This window comes from Haemaphysalis longicornis, unplaced genomic scaffold (genome assembly GCF_048455015.1).
Source record: "Haemaphysalis longicornis isolate Haplotype H1 unplaced genomic scaffold, Haemaphysalis longicornis Haplotype H1 scaffold_1, whole genome shotgun sequence".
NCBI classification, from domain to species: domain Eukaryota; kingdom Metazoa; phylum Arthropoda; class Arachnida; order Ixodida; family Ixodidae; genus Haemaphysalis; species Haemaphysalis longicornis.
Window position 1 is genome coordinate 390,515,513 of NW_027526203.1, and position 21,605 is coordinate 390,537,117.

Below are 21,605 nucleotides of genomic sequence, written 5' to 3' on the forward strand. Positions count from 1 at the left end.
CCCATTTTCAAAATCTGTGCTTATGTGAACACTATTTAGCCTCACCTATCGCTTTTGAGTGCAGTTTGAGATCGTTATTCATGTTATCGAGCAGCTAGAATTGACTGTTCGGAACTCTACGGGGTTCAACCTCGCCCTGTATTTCAACAAACTCCTGCAAAATAATTGCTAGCAGCACTGGAATGGGACGCTCATTCTCAGTGACAAGAGGCCCAATTTCGAATCGAAAAATCTGGATATGGCGGTAATCCACTATACGCGACGCTCGAGCGAGTGACAGTGGCCATAGAACATGAATGTGAGCAGTGCAGCCAATGAATCGCCCTTAGTCCAGCGGTTCTATGGGACAATTAAAAGGCTGTGTTCAACTGTTGACAACAAAGGCCCGCTCCCACTTGCGACTGGGGCAACAAAATTACGCGATTTCTGTCCCACTAGTCGCCCTGCACCGCTCTTGTCGCGTCGCCGATGTCGCTCTTGTTTGGTTTTGACCAGTTTTTGTCGCCGCGACAAGAGCGGCGTGAGCGACGCGACAAGAGCGACAGAAATTGCGTCGCTTTTGCCGCACCAGTCGCAAGTGTGAACGGGCCTTTACATTTTTCGCCTTCCTGTCTAGTTACAGGTTGCGGACATCTACGTTTGAAATTAATTGCATTTGTGTAAAAAATTATGGTGCCTATTTTACGACGTCGGAAGCCTAAAACGCTGTTTTCCATGCCTATCTTTGGCACCTAAAACACTATTTTTAATGGCTAAAAAGCCTCCCGCTTAGTCATTACCGCGGAGAGAATGAATGCACTGCCCTTCACGCAACGCCTGTTCTGCGAGTTTTACCGGTGCGGTGTACACGAAGGTGGACTCTGAACCGTCTACATCAGCAGCAGTTGTGAAACATGACGGCGGCATATCCGTTCCACAATTCGGCACTGATGCTTTCACGTTCGCTACTTCACAAAAAGTGCATTGCTGCCACACATTTGTTTTCGCCAGTGATCTTAGCACTACTCCGCACACAGTAGGGGCACGAAATCCGCCAACTGGAAACAATTCTTGAACGAGCGAGCGCGCGCGCACACAGGCACCACGCACGCGAGCGCGCGAACACGCGCTGCCGGTAGGCAGCGTCAGCAACAGGCGTGCCGTGCGTCCTTGCGCCAGCGTACCTTACCCGCCCGTATGCGCGGATCTGATTAAAAGGCGGCGCAATACGAAGGCTTTTTCCTCCGTGCACAAAGGCCTGCAGTGCACTGCAGCGGCTTCTGCTGTAGACACGACGCATTCTCCGGACAACGCTGGGAGGCGACGCTTGCCGCCCACGGCTTGCGTTCGGCCGCTTGACGAAAGCAGCGCGCACATTCCCATCACCTACACTCGTGTCCCCCAAACCCGTGGCAGTACAGCGACGTGAGCGACAGCAGATGATAGAACGAAAAGGTTGCTGCGACAAAGACTGTGCCGTACAAGCCAGTTCAATCGAATTCCACAAGGATGCGAGAAGGGTCTGAGAACACTCTCGTCCCCCCCCCGGGGGCTGACCAGAATTGGCTCGCTCGGTATACAGAGGGTACCAACAGCACTGCGAAATGCCGACCTACAACAAGGGGCAAGCGTCTGCTGTCACCACGTCGCTCAGTGCGTGAACTTGGTGGGATGCATCTTAGATGCACGGGTGAGATTAGAGAAATGCGTGAGCCGCCTCCGTATACCCTTCATGGAAACAGCGCAGAGACGACAAGGTGGGAGACAGGGCACGCGCTGACTATCTGAAATTTTAATCCTCTGGAAAAAATACACATGAAAACTACAATTCACAGAGTGCGCTTTCCTTTCCGCACACTGGGCAAGTAAACGCAAGATATAGCACAAGCGGCACGTGTGCCGACATAAACGGCACTGGCCAGAAAACCTCCAGCCTTTTTCTTAGTCCGCCGTCTTTGCGCTGTTTCCATTATGAACCAGTACCATCTTGCCCAATGATGGTACTGGTTCTGCGTCCCTTCTGTCTCCGTAACCTGCCTCCGTAACGAGCATCCCTCGATCCTCTTCCTCATCCACATCGTCATCGTCTGCCCAGACAAGGTTTTCGCCAGCTATGTCTCCGTTTGTGAAAGCAACAAAACTGCACTAAATGTCCGCCTAAACGTACTTACTGACACAATATTCCATACAAACCGACTCAAGGAGGAATTTCGGTGCGAATCGACGAATTTTTAACGCATAAACCTACATGGCAGCGTCACCTGACCGCGGCGGTCACTTCGAATATCCGAAATTTCGTAACAACGCGGCCTGACTTAAAGTGCTTCCCTTGTGTCACTGTGCAAATGTTGAGGATTTTATATCAGCTGCATTCTGTGGACCATTTTAATCCGATAAGCTGGAGGGAAAGAAAGTAGGTCTGTTTCATGATCAGTTAAAAATAGGCGATGATTGCTACATAAGGAACGAAACAACAAATGAGCGACAAAAGCTTCCACCTTTGAAAGTTCACTGTAGACCCGTCAATCATGAAGTTTCCGCCACGTCTCCTGTAGAACCTGCGCGCGCATCCCGCAGCGCTGCTTCGAGTGCATCCAGTGATCACAGTTCATCTTGACCGGCTCGTTCCAAATGTATCAGATTGCTTAATATCAACACACGCAGCGTCGTAAATAAGACTGAGCAGCTTGAATCCCTCCTATTATCTCATGACCCGCACATTGTAGTTTTAACGGAAACCTGGCTTCACGGCGGCATTCACGATGATGATTTAATACCTCCGACATACAATATTTTCCGTAGAGATCGGCTAACCCGTGGTTGCGGAGTCGCAGTCATTGTTAAATCCTGCGTTGAGGCTACTGCTCTTCCTCAAGCTGAGGATAGCGAGTCTTTTCCTGAGGATAAAACTTTTTCAGAATGTTTTCATATTATGTGCCGTTTACAGACCTCCGGAATCAGCGCCTGACTTCTTGTTGAATTTACAGTCACATATGGCCCAATATAACCACCAGAAATTAATTATTGCCGGGGATTTTAACCTCCCAAGCATTGATTGGGATCGCTTGAGGTCAGGCACTGTACCCTTACTTCTAACAACGCAAATGTAATTTTTGATATACTGCTGCAGCACAATCTCGTTCAAGTTGTATGTCAACCGACGCGTTTTGCCGGCAATTCATGTTCTCTACTTGATCTTGTTTTTCTCCCGCGTTCTATCAATCAATACGAAGTTTCGGTTGAGCCCGGTTTATCTGACCATAGCATTGTTTCTGTAACCTTCTTTCTGTGCTGTAAGCATATGACTAAGCCATGCAGTATTAAGAAACTTAAAGATTTCGCACGCGCTAATGATGTGGCAGTTCTTGATTACCTCAGTGCACAACTTGTTAAATTTGATCATGATGATGTCTCTGTACTTTGGAACTCTTTCAAAAGCATGTGTTATTTTTGCCTAGATCATTTCATACCCACCAAAACCAAGAAAACTAACAAATTCACCCCCTGGATCAATCCAAAGATAATTCACTTAAAGCGCAAAGCCAAGCGCTTGCGATCTAAGCGTTGTGCCCCTTCTCAACTTCATCAAGTCCGCTCTGCGCTTGCGCAAGAGATCCGTCAGGCCAAGAGTTGATTTTAATGCTACCCTGCCCAATTTCATAAAAGAGGACCCCCAGAAATTTTGGAGCTTTATCAGCGAACGTAAAAAGAAGATTTATAAGATTTCGCACAACGGCGCATTGTTAGATAACCCCTCGGATATCGCTTGCCAGTTTAACCAATACTTTCACAGCGTCTTTTCTAGCTCTGGTATACATCCTCCAATCATTTCCAATTCCCCAGATATTAACGTGGTGTCTTACGATGGCGTTCTTAACATGCTCCTCAATTTAAAACTAAAATCTTCTCCAGGACCCGATGGTTTACCCAACGCTTTCTTGCGTCGCTATGCTGCACACTTAGCCAATTTCCTCGTTATTGTTTTTCAGGCGTCCATTAGATCTGCTATTATACCTCAGGATGTTAAAGTGGCGCGTGTTGTTCCTATCTTTAAAAAAGGTGACCCTCTTTCTTTCGCTAACTATCGTGCAATTTCTATTCTGTCGTCCTCATGGAAACTTCTAGAGCATATAGTAGCAACTCTTATCTTAAATTTTTTTGACGAACACCAGATTCTATCTCCACTGCAACATGGTTTTAGGAAGGGCTTTTCAACCACAACTCAAATATGTTTAATTGTTCATTCTTTTGCTTCAAGCCTTGATGATGGTGGGCAGGTAGATGTAATTTTTTTAGACTTCACCTGATTCAGTACCGCATCATAAATTAATTCACAAACTGCATCTCATCGGGCTTCCTTCTTTTCTTGTAGCATGGGTTTCGGATTATTTATCTAATCGAAGTCAATATGTAGACATTGATGGTTCTGTTTCTAGTACTCTTCCAGTCACCTCCGGAGTCCCACAGGGTAGCGTTCTTGGCCCCTTACTTTTCCTAATTTACTGTAATGATATTGTCTCGGTAATCAAAGAACCCGTTCATATTCGACTTTTCGCCGACGATTGCGTTACCTTTAATAATAGTCATTCTATTAGTGACCAGGAAGCTCTAAACTCCTCTCTTGCTGCAATCCTCTCCTGGAGCCTTGAATGGGGCATGGTACTAAACCCGGATAAAACCGCCTCCCTCCGCATCACCAATAAACGGAATCCTCACCAATTTTCGTACTCTCTTGCAGGAAATCCCTTAAACCAAGTTCAGGAATACAAATATTTGGGCATAACTTTAACAAATAATTTAAGCTGGAACTCGCATGTTACTAACGTTTCTTCCTCTTCCTTTCGTAAATTATGTTTACTTCGGCATAAGCTTCGAGACGCTCCAAATAATGTGAAACTACTTGCATACATAACGCTAATTAGACCTAAACTAGAATATGCTTGCGCTGTTTGGGACCCTCATACATCAAAGAATATTGACTTATTAGAAAAGGTCCAAAGGAGAGCTATTCGGTTTGTTTATTCAAAATTTCATCGCACAGATTCTGTTTCCGAGCTCATGCGTGACAACGGAATTCCAACCTTGCAGTCCAGAAGACAGTATCTCCGCCTTAAATTATTGTATTGACTTTATCACCGCAAACTTGCTTTAGACTGTAGTTCTTTCTTGAAACCCCTTGCTACTCGCTGTACTCGTCATTCCCATTCTCTGCCCTTAACCCCAATGTTCGCTTCCACCAATCTGTTTAAATTTTCCTTTTTTCCCCGCACAATTAATGATTGGAACAATACACCCGAAAATTGTCTAAACTCTCTTGGTTCATTTGAGGCAAATGTTTAGTTGTGCCTTTGTAGTTGCCTCTAGCGTTCACTGTTTTATACTTCAGTTCTTGTTTCTGCTTTTTGCTGTTTACTGTTTGTATTTGGTTGATACTGTTACCACATTATGCCCCTCCTGCTTGGGCCTACATGGCCTGCAGTATGTTTTTAAATAAATAAAATAAAATAAAATAAAATAAAATAAAATAAAATAAATAAATAAATAAATAAATAAATAAATAAATAAATAAATAAATAAATAAATAAATAAATAAATAAATAAATAAATAAATAAATAAATAAATAAATAAATAAATAAATAAATATCAAGCGGTGGTCGTTCTACATCAAGTATAACCTCACGGAAACTTCGTAGCACTTCGAAACTGCACTAACTCTACGACCGATCAACGTTCGCTCCGCTGGTGTCTTTATGTCTGTACATTGATCAAAGAAAATGCTGTAGACACAATCACGACTCGCCATTATTCTAAACGGGCCCTCAATCATCTTCAAATTTGTGCGCATGCGTGCGTGCAACGCAGATGCTAAAAATAAAGTTAGTGAGCTGTAAAAGCTGGGATCCGAAAGAAACTAATCACATATACGCCCCGATACCACAGGTGATTAGGAGGCACGGCTGAAAAGTTCTATAAATGAAAATTTGTAGGGCTTTTGCAATACAGGAGGCTTAAAATTCCGCCTCCTGCATTACATACTTATGCTTGCCAATAAATCAGATGTAGAAAGTATAGCGTTCCGTCTGCGTGCCTCCGTTTTGTCCGCCTTTGATTTCGCGTTGCTTCTTCGCAAGCAACGTACAGGTCGCCAACTAGCCACACATCACCCATTATTTGACGCCCTCGAGCATTTTTTTGCCAAAGACGGCTGGCCGTCCGGGCAGGAAACTGATTGTGGCATCGTACTGCGGGACTTGCTGATCCTGTTGGTATCCCTCATTTCTCGCACGGTCACTTCCGGCCCCGCCCACCTGTTGATCGCTTGGAGGGTTGTTTCCTCACGCGTACATACTGTCGGTGGCGCCACGCGCCTTCGATCAGCTTGGTTACTTGCTTGCTTTCTCGTTTGCTCACCTGCTTATTCGATAGTTCCCTCACTTGCTCGGTCGCTAGGCAGGCTTGTTTCTTCGCGTTTCACGCACTCGACGACTCCGCGGGGGAAGGTTAACCGCCATTCCCCTACTACGCGAACACTCGTGTTTACGCAAAAGGCTGACCGATCACTGACATCAAGGGGGCTCTTCTAAATGCGTTCGCGATACCGAACCTGCTCGATGGAAACTCGCCTTTTTCGACGAGAGGTTCGCACGCGGGGCATCTTCGCGCTAGCGGCATACATCTCGGCCGCCCAGGACGACCAGAGCCAACGCTTCCTTCAGAATGGGAGCGCACTGCGCAAACATAATGGGGTTCGTAAAATCTGCGAAGACATTACGGACAGCGGGCGCTTTCCTTCCAGACCACTGCGATTTTAGTTTCTTTATCCCCGTTCATTCTTTGCAAAGCCTCTCTCTCTGCATTCTTTTCTCCGCGATTTTGATAGCTGGGATCTTTCACAAGAAAGAATTTCGGAAGTTCTGCAGCACTCAGTAACCCAAGAAGCAATTTACACGTACTTTGTCCGAACCACTGCGCTCAAAGCAACAAGGGGCACCACTGGCGTCCACAGCCGACCATCTCGCCGCCAATCCGGTTGACCTCATTCTCGCTGCCGGGATTGAAACGTTTCTTGAGCGTCACTGTCACCACCCTCTCCACTAAAGTGGCCGAGGTAGGCTCTCCACTCGCTCTGTCACTTCTATTATCAGATTTGGTGCGCGTTTTCTCGCGCGCTCCTCGTACGCGCTACGCTGCAAACAAGCGAGACGCGTCTAAGGACCCGCCACCGCAGCAATCAGACCGCGCTCATTTAAGATCAAGCCATCAAACTTACCACGCACGCTCGCGCAGTCAAGAACTCAAAAAGCCAGGCAAGAGGGACCAGTTTTATTCACCTCACAAGCTAAGTTCACCGGAAGTTTGAGTAAGTATGCCAACGGTCGAGTACGAATCGGACATTTTCCGTACAGGATTTGAACGTAATTCGATAATCTGAAATTCGGCAGTAGGATTTGTGCTCGAAGGGTGTACTCCAGTATCTCGGATAGAGGAGGGAGGAGTTAACACATCGGATGCACCGGGGCTTTAGGGGAAAACAAACAAACAAACAAACTAACGGGGTGTTTTCGCACATATATCGGCTATATTGGCCTCTTTTCAAATATTCGTTTACGACCGAATATATAGGAGTGCCTATTATACCAAACGGGGCCACATCAAGAGGGACAAGTTCCGAGAGTTCGGACAGTGTCTTGGTAAACTTTATCGCCGCTGGGTTGCCGTGCACACTAAGGCAAGCAGGACGCGGTAGCAGACTTCCTTGTATTCATGCACTTATATTAATATACATTCTTCGTGATGAATCACGAGAAACCCGGAGACAGACCCTTTCCCTGGTGAGAGTTGCTCCTTGTCATGAACCACCCCCGCATCAAGCTTGACTTCACCGCGCTTCACACCCGCACTGCACTGACACACGCAAAAACGAAAACTCTCCTACGTAGCCAACATGGAACACGGAGCCAGTTTCAAGGGACAAAGTCAACGTGATGTTGACAGGCAAGTAGAGCTGCAAACACGTAACACAAAGCATGGTGATGATGTGACGCAGTCCAAGCCGGTTGTCGGCAGTGTTGACGACGGATGAACGTTACGCCACCTGACACTTCGCGTCGCTTACTTACCCCGAAAAGTTAAGGAAGAACAGTAAAACCCGTTTGTTGCGCTAGAAAAAAATCACTATTAATATAAGTTCTTCGTGCGATATTAATCCACTGCTTATCTTTGAATCAATGCACATTTTTTTTTAGAATTGTTTCTGTCGAGCATATTCAGCTCTGTCGATTCGATAAGCCCAAAAAGACAGTCTATCATGAAAGGATTCGGGAAAAATAACTTGAAGTGCCAAAGCCACGTACAAGCCCGCTGTACCTGCTGACTGTCCTATTAGCAACTCACGCAGTTTCCGAGAAAAAAATAATGTAAGCAAGCAATGGTGCACCGTAACGAGCAGCAGCGCAGAACCGAATTAGGTTTTGGGGCACTTAAGCTACAGACACAGGGGCTACAAGGGGCACCACGGTGGAGGGCGGGGCTCAGACCACCTGGGACTGCCGCAAACCTCCTTCCCGCGGCCGAATGTGTTTTTTCGCCTCAATCACAAACAACGCAAGCCGGGAACCTAAACCGCGACCCTGTGAGTCTTAGCAACTGAGCCGCATGCCGGCAGGTATACGCGCGGGAGATACACAGGGCTACGAGTTGTGCGTAGCGTAGCTCGAGCTGCTAACCTAAATCTCTAGTAACCTCGTTGTCAAGCATATATGGAGCCACTGCGGCAAGCACGCCCTGCCGGCGAGCTTGCGAGAGAGTGGTGCAATTTAAATCACACAAGTAAACTATCTTTCCTGTCATAAAGATAAGTCCTCCGGGAAGTCTCACCTCGCGCCGCTCAGTTTATGACTAACGGCCGATTTCACCTTTCAACCATAACAGTATCCCTCGGAAAAGCTCAGATCAGATCCGAAGCCGCGCTGTTTCTCACCGCAACCTGCTGCTGTGAAATCTTGGAGCTAACAATACAAAACGTTCGCACATGAAACAACGAGTCTGCTTGGCGTTCTCCTCCCACCCTCCGCATCCGGCGTGCCTGCTAGCTTGTAAGCCGCCCTGGTAGGCATCTCGCGGGAATACGGCACCATGCTGTCGACCACATGTCAGTAGCGGTCCCAGAGATCAGTTTTGGAGGAGGCGAGGGGTGGGGGTGGGTGGGGGGGTCGAATAAATAACCGCTCATTTTCTTGCACCAGTTTTTCGGAGGAGCTTATAAGCATGCCGGCGTGCACGGATATGCGAATAACCCGCTTGCACACAATCACTTAGCGGCAAAGTGGTTTTTGGCCTCCCTTAGCGTTACTAAATAACGCTACCCCCCTTAAGCGGTACAGCGGCTGGCCCGAGCCCGCATTTCTGACGGTTGCAACACTTTTGAGACCTCGCACAAGTGAGATGCTTAAAAAAAATTTAAAAAGCTGTAGATCCCTGTGGGGGGAAGGGGCGATCGCCCCCTTCGCCCACCCCCCCTTCCCCTTGGGACAGCCACTGCCAAATGTCCGTGCACATATGTTGCAACGGGGCCCCGGGGCTCCAGCAAGTCAAAACCAAGGCAGAAAAAAGAAAATTGTGGGTGAGGAATTTTTGTGCCCGGCACCCGCCATAAGCGTAAGAAGCGAGCTTCGGATGTGTTACTGAGCGATCTACCTCCACTCTCTGGTAGTGGGCAGCTGGGATATACGATTACTTTAGTCATAATATAAGACAATTGATTGATTGATTGATTGATTGATTGATTGATTGATTGATTGATTGATTGATTGATTGATTGATTGATTGATTGATGGATGGTGGGGCTTAATGCACCGACGCTTTTCAGCCGTGCCGTAGTGGAGGGCTCCGGATTATTGTTGATCACCTGGGGATCTTTAACGTGCGCTGAAATCTTGAATACACGGGCATTTTTGCCTTCCGCCTCCATCAGAAAAGCGGCCGCCGCACCCGGGAATCGAACCCGCGTCCTCGTGCTATACAAGACAATGCAGAACACACAGCTGTCGAAAGGTGTTTGTTTGTAACAATTGCGGCTCCAATAGCGCCCTTCTTTGCGAGTGCTTTGAGAGCTCTCAGCAGTGCGACACCGTGCTTTGGTTCAATCGAAATGTGCAGCCCTCTCCTCCCGTTGTGCCAAACTTCTCCGTGGTTTGGTTGCTGCGCTTCTGTGTGCGTGGCCTTTGCGCCTGGATACAAACGCACCTGATTACTGAAGCCTTAGTCGTTGGCTTGAAAGTTGGAGCATCGCCACTATTTAGGTAGGAAGGCCTCATTTCAAAATTTTGATCAGGTCCTCGTTCATGGAAACAAACTGCCTGACCGTACTTTTTTATTTTGATAGGGCTCCCGTCACGATATGGTTCTGTCACTTTAAATGAGGGGTCATAAATAATGTCCTGTATTGAACGGATTGCTCTGATGTAGTGCCAGGGCAATAAACAAGCGCAATGGAGGTCAAGTGGAAGCGGTGGCAACTTTCCTACGGTATGCAAAAGCTGTTAACGGTGTTCCGTGCCGCTGTCCTCCTGTCTCTCGCGTTGGTAAAGCAGCATTAGTGCTCAATGTTGTAAATTCACTTGAAATCATTCAAGTAAGCATTTCTAAAGCGTGTAGATGTGAGCAAGCTCCGCGCGACATGCCTGTGAGTTGTCCACAGCATACTAATTACGCTGGTATGACGGCACGTAAAGCAGATGGTTAAGATAGCACGCCAAAGACTGTGCATCAAAACGGAAAACGCAGATATCAACGTAATAGAGTCTCGCGTCACGCAAGAACAAGCCGTTAAAACATGCTGTCATGCAAATACTATAATAAGTAGTGGGATCCCGCTACTTATTATGCAAAAAGGGGCAGTGTGACACTGCCCCCTTTTAAAGCTAAAGCTTTGTTAGTGGGACCAGTTGGTCGACCGAAAAGCTGTAATAAGTTGCCATAAGAAGCTTAAATGAGGGTTCAACGCAGGTCGACCACTCTCGACATGTCGTAGACACTCGAGTCAAGGCCCGGGGGTTAAAAAGAAGGTCCCCTTCACCCCGAATAGTCTGGGTGGAGCTGGCTACCACTCCCAAGCGCAGAAAACCAAAATACCTTAACATAAGTACCCCAGAAAGTGGAGGGGACAATAGCGTAGTGGTCATCGCACCAGACCGGTATTCTGGAGGTCGTGGGTTCGGATACCACCCGGCGGGCATTTTTTCTCCACTTTCTTTCTGTCTTTTCAAATTCTTTATCTGTTTCAATGACCCACCACATTCTCCCCTTTGCTTTTCGAGGTTTTCTTGACTTCCAACCCTTATTTGTGTGTTTATATAAATATATATATTGTGAGCGCGAAGCTCCGAAGCGTAGAAAATCATTTATTTCACTGCTCCATTATCCCCATCACCAAACACATCGAGGAACGCTTCGTCTACTACGAGACTGATCATCATCATCGTTGGTGGCTGGACCAGTGTTCCGAGATGGCTTGGTCGTAAAATAAACGCCTTACCTCACCGAGTACCCAAGGCCCTTACAATATATATATATATATATATATATATATATATAATGTGAGAAATATGAGCAATTCGAGTACATACCTAGACAATGGCGAACAAGGGGAAAAGAGCAGTGATTTTGCTCTTCGAAAAAGTGATCCGGGAATGAACAAATAGCGTTGCCGCAGAAGGCCGCCGAGTTTACCTGCAAGCTTTCTGGCACCGCGTACGCAGTCAGCTGAGAGCTGGCCGCCCAGAGAACAAGACTGTCGTGCGAAAGACTCGAGCACTTACTGCCGACGCCACACCTATACGCTATCCGCACGGCCTGTCAGACTCGCCACACCCACTTTCTCAAAGCGGCTTGCGCACCAAAGCCGAAGCACCACAGTCGTCGCAATCGACAGTTCATACGGAACCAAGGACAGAAAAACGCACACCTATGCCGTCCGATGGGCGTTTTGTGTATAACAATAGCAGCCAGTCGGCCCGACCTCTAACATTGCGAGCCGCGGAGAGAGAGAGAGAGAGAGAGAGAGAGAGAGAGAGAGAGAGAGAGAGAGAGAGAGAGAGAGAGAGAGAGAGAGAGATAACACTTTATTTAACCAAGGGTTAGCGCAGCTTGGTGGCCGAAGACCGTAGAGCTTCGGCGACTGCGGCTGCCCGACCCGTGAGTGACTTCTGGAGCCGCGCTTCCTGGGCTCTACCTGCAGGCATCCTGCAATCGGGGCGGCACGCCTGATTGCGCGGGTGCAGGGCACGCAAAGCCAAACAGGGGCAGCCGTCCGTGGGGACATCGCTGTTACCACACGCGGCAGCTTCGAGTCATCGGGCGGCCGGCAGCCAGAGCCAAGGTTGGACGCTTCCTACACAAGTTCGGACCGCCAAGGGCGCCGGTGGGAAGCGGAAAGGCCCACTCGGCTGCGTGGGTGACCGCGCATCGCCCGTTGCCCCCTCCTGCCCCCTTGCAGCGCCTTCAGGGCCGCACAGAGGCCCGCAGCACGGAAACCCCAGGTCGTGCCCGAGTCCAAAGAAAGGCCCGAGCTCGGCCACGTGGTGCAGGGGGCAACCTTGAGGCCGCGTGGCCGAAGAAGCGGCGGGGCCAGCGCACGAGGGTGAACCGCGCCGGGCGCGGACGCCAAAACGAGGCCAGCATTGAAGGCCGCCAGTGAACTTTGCGGGTGCCCGGTCGGAAGCGTGCCTCGGGCGATGCATACGGAATCGTGGCACACCCGCCGCGCAGGCCCCACTTAATTGGCCCGCTCTCGGGCAACAAGCGAGCCGCCGCACACGTCCCTGCACACGTCGCCGGCAGCAGCCGCGAGCAGCAGGCGCGCCCAGGAGAAGCACGGCAGCGACTACGGCACGGGTCGCCTCGATGACCAACGCGTGCCGCTCCTGCGCACCGCGGGGTGCCCGCGACCAGTCGACGACCGAAGTGCCCCACGGGAAACAAAGTTCCTCACTGTTCCAAAAGCAGATCGAGTGCAGCTACGAGCATGGGGCGGTAGCCTCAAGAGTTCCCCGGGACAGCGCTCAGGGCACAGACGCACAAGATCGACGGCGGCGAAAGTGATAGCCACTGGTGTGACCACGGCAGTGATGAATAATTGTCGCAGGCGCCGCACCCGTTTGGCCCAAAAAACACGCGCCGCGTTTCGGGACGCAGATCGAACGAGCGCCGACTCCGTTTCCTTCTCTCCTCGCTCGCGAAAACAGGAACAAGTGCGACACGAAGGGCACTTCTCGAAGGCACACGCACGCAGGCCGCCATCTACAACGGCTCATGAACGACGCGCGCCTACGCGCCTTAGTGCACGAGCAGCAATCGCCGTACGCAGCCCTAGGTATAGTGCACCGCTATTACACGCTATACATGTGCTGCACAGCAGGCTGTGGATCGTTCCCGAAACTCTCGGCGGGGAATACGCGGAACGAATAACAGCGCAGCCGACACCATGAAAAGCGTTATTGCACGCGTCGGTGAAAACAGTTCATCCCTCGTTCTTCGCGGAAGGCAGTCCCACCCTGCACCTCGGTGCAACACTAAAAGAACAGCACTGGCTGAATTGAACTGGCAGCATCATCGCTGTCTTCTCCACAACGGTCCGCCGAGCACACACGAATGGCGTTGATCAAGGCAGCGTGAACGTGTCACTGAATACGGCCAAGGAAAGGAGCCGTGGGACGGCTACGGCACACCCGCCGCCGCCACCCCCCGTCGAACGGGCGCAGTTTAGGCGGTTCGAAAAGCGCGCGGCAATGATCAGCGCTCGGGTTTCTGCCTGGCAGAGAGCTCCACATACCGAGCAACGATTCGGCGGCCACACCTGCGCGCCTATGCTGGGCTGCTTCGCGGGTCCCGCTCTGAAAGCCCGGTCGGGGCGCGAGATCGGCCTGGTTTACGCGGTCAGCGTCGTCGCTCGCCCATCGCTGCTCAAACGGCGCGATCGAGGCAGAGGCCGCCAGCAGCAGCAGCTAGACGGCCACCTTTACAGGCCGCCGCCGCCGCCAGTCACGCTGGCCGCGCAGAATGTAAATATTAATGTCGCTACCAAGCACTCGGCGCCCCGCGAAAGGCGCGGAAATGCCAACGAGGTAATGGAAGCCGCGGAGGAGAAAAGACCGCGCTCGCATTCTCCTGGATGGACACGCGCAGCAGCTACTGACGCTGCTCGCTGCGGGGCCCAAAGATCCGGCCACAAATGTTCGCGGCAGCGACGGCGGTCGACGCCTGCTTCTGCTGCAGCGCTTTGTCTTTTGCTCTGGATAAAATATGCGGTTTTTCGGTGGCTTTCGCGCGTGTAGAGGCGACGTAACTGCAGAAAGAAATTTAGCGCACAGTGACTCTTTCTTTACAATAAAGGATAAAATAATTCACTGCTATGGTCGCATCCCCAGCCACGACTGCAGAACCGGTTCTCAAGCTAACCAAAATGACAAAAACTTGTCGGCCACATTGGCGCGCCAATGTGAACAACAACGACTTGGTTTTTTTTTTTTTTTTTTTGTAATCCGCATTTTCGTTTAGCCCCAGCTAACAGGGCACATGCATTACAAGCTACAGCAGTCATACTTGAAGGCTGGGTAATTTCTGGAAACCATACTCTAGTTCGTACTTAGGTGTTCAACACGTACCTTCATAACGCTTACGAGGCTATCAAGTAAAGCAGCAATGAACCAGAAAACTTTGATGCTGACATTACGCGATACGCTGATATTGATTGACCTGACATCACTCGCTAGTTTGCGACACGATATATTGTACATTTCTGCCGTGGACGTTCGCTTTTTATTGCGACGTACAGCGGACAAGATTGACTGACCTGACATCACTCGCTAGTTTGCGACACGATATATTGTACATTTCTGCCGTGGACGTTCGCTTTTTATTGCGACGTACAGCGGACAAGGCTCGAGTGCCCCGAGAATACTTGGCTGGCCCATTGCACGTGCAACTGTGTCCATAACGAGCATTGTGAACGACAAAATTCGCCTCTTACCCTCCTTTTAAGCATGCAGTCGATAAGAGTTGCAGGGCCTTAGGCGCCGAAGCTACACCCGGGCTACTAGGCGCGCGTAGCGGAGGGCTACGGATTAATTTCTACCCCCTGCGATGTTTAATGTGCGCCCAAATATCGACACACAGACATATACTCCCCCTTAAGGGAGTTTTTAAAATACTCCCTTTTAGGGGAGTAAATAAAACTCCGTATACGGAGGACGCTAGAGGACAAGCCATTTACTTCCTATCCAGATTATTTCCGTTTAGAGTGTGGCAGCGTGAGAAAAAAAAAATCTTACCTTGTACTCGCTAGTTGCAATTTTCCTTGTGGCCGCTGCAAGAAAAAAAAGACAAAAGTTATGGCAAGTTAAGGACAAATATCATCACTCTGTTGTGCTAGCCGTTTTCTCCGCAGCGTCAAAATCAAGTCACGGAAAGAAATCGAAATGGTCATGGTCGTTTGAATGTTACGTCCGCTATTGCACGTCCTAAAAACGCTTTACATACCAGCAAAATATATAGTGTTGTAGCACCGCGATAAACAAAATAAAATACCCCTCTGTCAAAATGAAAATGATGGGGCAACGCGAAACTTTCCAAAATTAAGTCCACCACCAAACGAACCAACCCGGAACCGAAGAGCGAGTCAACTTGTTCCGTCTAATTTTGCACGTCCGTGCACCCCTTTCCAAACCCAAACTGCTTCGACCGTGACGCAAAGGCGCAATCGGATAGACGTCGTCTTCATAACGTGAGGGAACCATGTTCGATTCTGACCACGGGAAGCGTTGTAATTTTTCTTCACTTTCCTCACGATCATCATCATCGTCAGAGAAAGTAGGCTTTCCTGAAGAGCGTTTTGGGTGTACTAGAGAGGACATCATTGAGAGGCTGAAAGCTTCGCTTTAAAAGAAATCCCGAGAAGAAAGAGAGACGCGCTTGTACTATGTAATGTCGCTGACAGCAATGATCAATTTGCAGAAAATTGCAAAATCTTAGCCCCGCAGAACATCACAAGGCAGGACTTCTCGGATCTATGAAGTCAAAACTACACAGAAGAAGGGAAGTGAATTCCTGTCTCACGTTTTTGCTAAGGCAGGGCGAATGAACTCCGACGACCGGATCTTCGGTGGGCTATTTTCGCTACAATTTTTAATGATATATCACTTATATGCTGCGTTTGCAATCATGTACAGCTCCCCGGCTGTTGAGAGAAAAAGAAAAAGAAAGTTCAAACAGGTGTTTTATTTCTAGCCTCCACCCTAGAAACAGTGGCCGCATTTTCGTTTACAGTGGCACAATGCCTTAGCCAGTGAGGCACGTACCGGGGCAGGTTTACACAAAAGAGCTTTTTAACGATTACTGCCATTAGTGCCCGTCGATTAACTGGAAATTCCGTTATCATCTGCCGCGCCAACGAAACACCCTCGCCTGGCGTGAACATAACGCTGCGCAGCAATAGGGCCTCTCTACATCCCCAATCCCTTTAGGAACAGCGATACCCACTAGCTTGTGTTCGACAGATACGATGAGGGGAGAAGAGATAGTGCGCGTCAGCGTGCGTGTGTGCGTGTGTGCGTGTGTGCGTAGGGGGGGGGGGGGGAGGTGAAATAGTTAACAAGTTGCGACACCCCATCACGGACTAATTCACGCTGCCGTAACCCACAGCAAAATAAATGTCCAAGGATGTCTGCAGTCACCGGCCCCCAGTCGCACACGGTGCGGTTCGACTGGCTACATTTGTATTCTGCTGTTTGCGACGGGTTTCACGGAGAGCAAATCAGCGTCCCAAATGATTACGTTTGGTGAACAAACCGGCCCGTAGTTTCGAATTGCGCACTTGGCAATGACATTCGACGAATTTTCTCGTCCGTGCCCCTCCAGAATTTTCAGACGTAACAGGAGGTGCATACACACGTTCCTTATCCCACTAAAGAAAAAGCGCGTTCCCAGATTTTAGTATTTTTTTATTTACATGTGCCTCGAATGCGTCAATCTGTAAGGTTTCAGATGAGGGACGGGCAAGTACTAAATCTATAAAAAATTATAAAAACTTCAAAACAGCGTAAGAATCTGCAATTAAGAACCAACAAGTAGCTCCCGAGTTGACGCCACTTTTTATTGAACATCAATGCCGTTTTACGAACCACTGTTCAGTCAATTTTTTTTTTCCTTTTCATCAGGCCGATGGGTGCCACTTATGCGGAACCTTGAAATGACAACACGCACAACACGTGCACATGAATGGAAAATTGAAGCTGAACGGCCAATAGGGGGGTGCGCGAGAATATTGAACGGCTACCACGCGGACAACCGCAACAGACAAAATGACCAATCACGTTGACAACGCTCCAGCCCCGAAAGTTGGACATGAAAAGCCACAGCAATTCTCAGCGTTTTTTTTTTGTTGGTTTTATTTCACGCCCTATTAAAAAAAAATAGGCACGCAAACGCTGACGCACTCACTGCGAGCCGACGTTCTGTGTGAAAGTTATTCGCGCAGCTTTTGTAATCAGTGGCTGCACCAGAAGTAACGGAAATCTTTTTTATTATTATTTTTTGCTGAAAAATGTATCGAGGTAAAGTGGGCAAATGCAACCAACAAGCGCCAAACCGACGTCGATGGAGTTTAGCAGCTGCATATGTTGTCGTGCAGCTGGAAAAGGAAGTTAGAACATTTTATAAGTAGAAAAACTGCGCGTCAAAAACATGAGCAAAAGACTATGCACGTGTAAGAAATGGTATATATTCATGTTCGTTTTTTTCAATAACGTTAGTTGTAAGTCTGCGTCCGTCCTGTTCCCTTTTGTCGATGTCTTTTACGCGCAGTTTTTCTACTTATAAGATGCAACAGCACCAACTAGCCTAACAACATGCCGTATCGGTACATTTGTTCCGCCCTAAAGGGCACGGTGCACAACTGGCAATGCATTGACAGCGGCCTCCCACTTGCGGCACGTGCAGCAGGAAATGACGCATGTCTCCCTCTATGGTGAGGTGTTGGAGGAGGGAGCAGCCACACGGGTGTGCCACACGGGCATTTCTTAAATGCCACACGGGCATTTAAGAACTCAAACGCCAACATGCAGCAACGAAATGTTCCACTAGATAGGTTCCCCGTTCCGCTTGGAATGCTCGTGGAGTAGGGAAACGTGGTTCTATAAACGCTGAAGTAGGGTGCCTCGATTCACGCGCGTTTCCGCCGTACGGCAGCGCTGGCATCGAGGCACCCGACCTGGGGCAGTAGAACGCGGTAAATTTAAATTGACTTGAGCAAACCTCTAGCGTGTTATCCTGAGGGGAACGAGACGGGAGAGGAACAGCATCAGAGGTGAGTGGGAAAGAAAAGGGAGGCATTACTTGGCAGGGGCGCCAGTGGACCTATAGTCTTTCGTCGACATTTGCAACGAAAGGAGCAGATACGCGGCCATTTTTTTTACCACTTCACTGAGCGCTAACTATTCAGCAAAAGTGCGTTTCTGCACGGTTGGAAGTTTAAGCGATTTTAATTCACACTTACAAGCTAAACTTACAGGAAGACTTAGCAAGCAATTAATAGACTTCCGGAAGACGCGCTTTCCGAAATGCTCCACAGTTCCACGTTCAACCTTAGGAAAACAAGCAGAACAGCTACGGGAGCAGGCAATAGTTTTGTCTTTTTTAACAGCGAAGCTGTTTAGGAATTCGTTGACTCCTGCGTTACACAACACTCAGTATAACAATATAAAGAAAAGAAATCACCGGCAGGTCTGGTAGATCAACGGAGTTAGAGTCAGTCGCCTTACGCACTCGGCTAAGACCGTGAGTTGGTATCCGAGAGCCAGACGGCTTAGTCACTCGGCTGTGACTGCGGGGAGAGGAATCGCGCCACTTGCTCGACACATAACACGTGACAGGGTACACGTTGCACCGGCGGGCGCCTAGTTTAAGTGTGCGCGTTCCGTTCGTTCGTTCTGCTTCTTCGACTTGCTTCTACTTCACCGTTATAGAACAAAGACGGAGTAAAGGTCGTTGCGGCAGCGAAGAAGAAGCAAATCGGCTGCAATCGAGGACTTAAACCGTCGTAATGGTCGCGAAGGTTGCGTACAACTTCGCTACCTGCGAGTCTTGCGCGTTAGTGTGAGCTTCCTTCATTTTAGCTTTAGCCAGCCCGGAAATCTCGCCCTGCACAGACTTTTGTACGCGCCCGAAATATGACGTCCGCGAGCAGAGATCGAATCACCAGCTGCATCCACCGGTACGATCGAAAATTCGGTGAGTAAAAGCAACACCTGGCGTGCCATAGTGCGAGGTCGTGGATTAATTGAAACCCTAGAACATGGTTTCTCAAAGTGGGTTCCGCGGATCCTAGGGGTTCCGCAGGCCCCTCCTCGGGGTCCGCGAGCCACTGATAAATTTTCCCTGGTTCCGCACTTCGCCAAGTAATTTAGATGGTGAACCCTAGGTGCGATCATTCTAAGGAACCTGCATTACTCACGCACGAGTGTCAGTAAGCACATCTCAGTGCATAACAGAAAGGCGCGAGCTCCGCAATAAATCCAGCCAGCAACATGTAGCCAGCCACACTCCGAAAACGTGCCGCGTGGTTAAACTATTGCACTTGAATCTCTGCCTTATATTACCCCCATGCGCATTTTTCCTGTTTGGGGAAAGCAAGTAAGCTTGCTTCTTTTTGAATTTATTGCACGTGAATGTAGCGCGAGCGGAATGAAAAATAGCGAGGGGGGGGGGGGGGTGGGGGTTCCTTGGCACTTCTCGGAGCTTAGCAGGGTTCCCTGGGACCACCATGCTTGAGAACCCCTGCCCTAGAACAATAAGGTACTTTGTGGAGTGGTTGTTCGATCATACTTATGGGGATGTACGAATGCCAGAAAGGATGCACAAGGACAAAGCGTTATAGCCTCGTGCATCCTTTCTGTCCTTTGTACTTTTTTGCGCTGTACATCCCCTTAAGTATGAAACCCTAGACACATCCAACTGGCACTTCGGAGAGTCGTGCCGCGATACGTGCGCTGGCAGCGGGGCGCGCTACGCGATGGAGCGCCACGAAGGGAGAGAACACCTTGGCTCCAGCGCAGACCCTACGCCCCGAACCCTGCACGCTGAGCGCGCGGCAAAAGTTGGTCACGACGGCCAGATTGCCTCGATACGCGCAGTCATGACGGATGCAGAAGTTTAATGCGAGCGCTCAGTATACACTCCGGGAGCAGGCTTTGGCGCATTAAAATGGCGAACGAGACGTGTGCCATATGATTTCTGCTTGCCGTGCCGAACGCGCAGCGAAGGCAGCGTTTACCACGGTCGTGTGATGCGGGCAGAGAGGCTGCAATAATAATATTCCCGCGAACTACATCCGACGAGCGGTCGGTTCCCGCTTTCCCAGCGGCAGACATCGAGAGTCGGCAGAAGAGCCGGGCCCCAAGGAGCGCCGCGCACGTCCCAGTTTCGGAACGACCCGTAATCGCCCACTGCCGAATCACCCAGCGCCGAAACAAAAACGTGGGGAGACAGCGGGGCCCCGAGTGCGTCAAAGCGATTCGTTCACAAGACGCCAAGAAGGCTGGGCGCCGCCGCCGAACCTTTCCCCGCAGATGCTGCGGCCGAAACGACACGTGCGGCACAGGAATCGGCCGCGACCTCCCGCCGACGGCTCCCTCATTACCCGCGCTCGCGAAAGTGGAACCGCTTTAAACTAAGACCGAACATCGCGGGAGGGGGCATGATGGCACGCACAAAAGGCGCGCTCGTAATTGGAGGGGCGCCGCTGTCAGAATTGCCGCCTGTCGGCGTCCGCGAACAGACCCCCTTTAAAGATAACTGCCAACGATGACCGCCTTTCTGCCGCGCGCCCAACGAACGGAGCCACGGCTCCGGTCACCGATGTTGGTACTCCTCTCGGTAGCAATGCGATTCTCCCCACCACCCTTTCGGGCCTTGCCTCGCGGCTGAGGCCAGGGCTTTCCTCTCAACAACGGAAGCATTACGTGCGCGATACTTCCCCAGTGTTACTTTCTCCTAGTAGAAAAGTTATCCCCTTTAAAGCCTAGCATTTTAACAGTGTTGCAGCACGAATCCCGATGTTCATTACCCTGTCAAGATGCCTGAACATATTCACCATACGGTCAAACTCATCCACAAGAAATAAGCGGCCACTTGGCACGTGTCCGAGGATTAAATGGCTTTAAAAAACATTCCTTTTTAGGAAAGAATGGGAAAGGAACGCTTAGCTACGGTTGAAGCTTTTGCGTTTGTTTTTTATGCTTCATTTTTTATCTATGCACAAGTTGCCGAGCGATTTATCGACGCAGGTACGTCGGATTCCCCGAGTGATTAGAACATTTTTGCCGGGTCTTTCTAGTAACATATCAGCGCGTTTTCCAAGTCCCACATTATTCGGACGTTTTCGCCGACCCCTTCAGGTCTTAAAAATCGGTGGTCGACCGCGTGCGGACGCAGGATTCAATGGACGCCTTCGGCCTGCGGACACGGATCGAACAGGCTGATTAGTTTCCCGCACAAATTGCTCACGGTGACGTTGCGTTTTTTTTTTTTTTGAAGCCCTTTGTCAGTTTCTTTGCCACTTCCACGCTCATTT

The 21,605-nt window shown here is 49.5% G+C and overlaps 1 protein-coding gene across 1 annotated transcript in view; it reads right to left on the minus strand.

The window, feature by feature from the left end:
* The window catches only part of Spir (spire type actin nucleation factor), a 246,504-nt gene that overhangs the window by 141,833 nt on the left and 83,066 nt on the right, over positions 1–21,605 (minus strand). Inside the window, exon 2 of the mRNA XM_077686600.1 lies at positions 15,310–15,344. Coding sequence (XP_077542726.1) covers positions 15,310–15,344 — 35 coding nt within the window. The remainder of the gene's footprint in view (positions 1–15,309; positions 15,345–21,605) is intronic.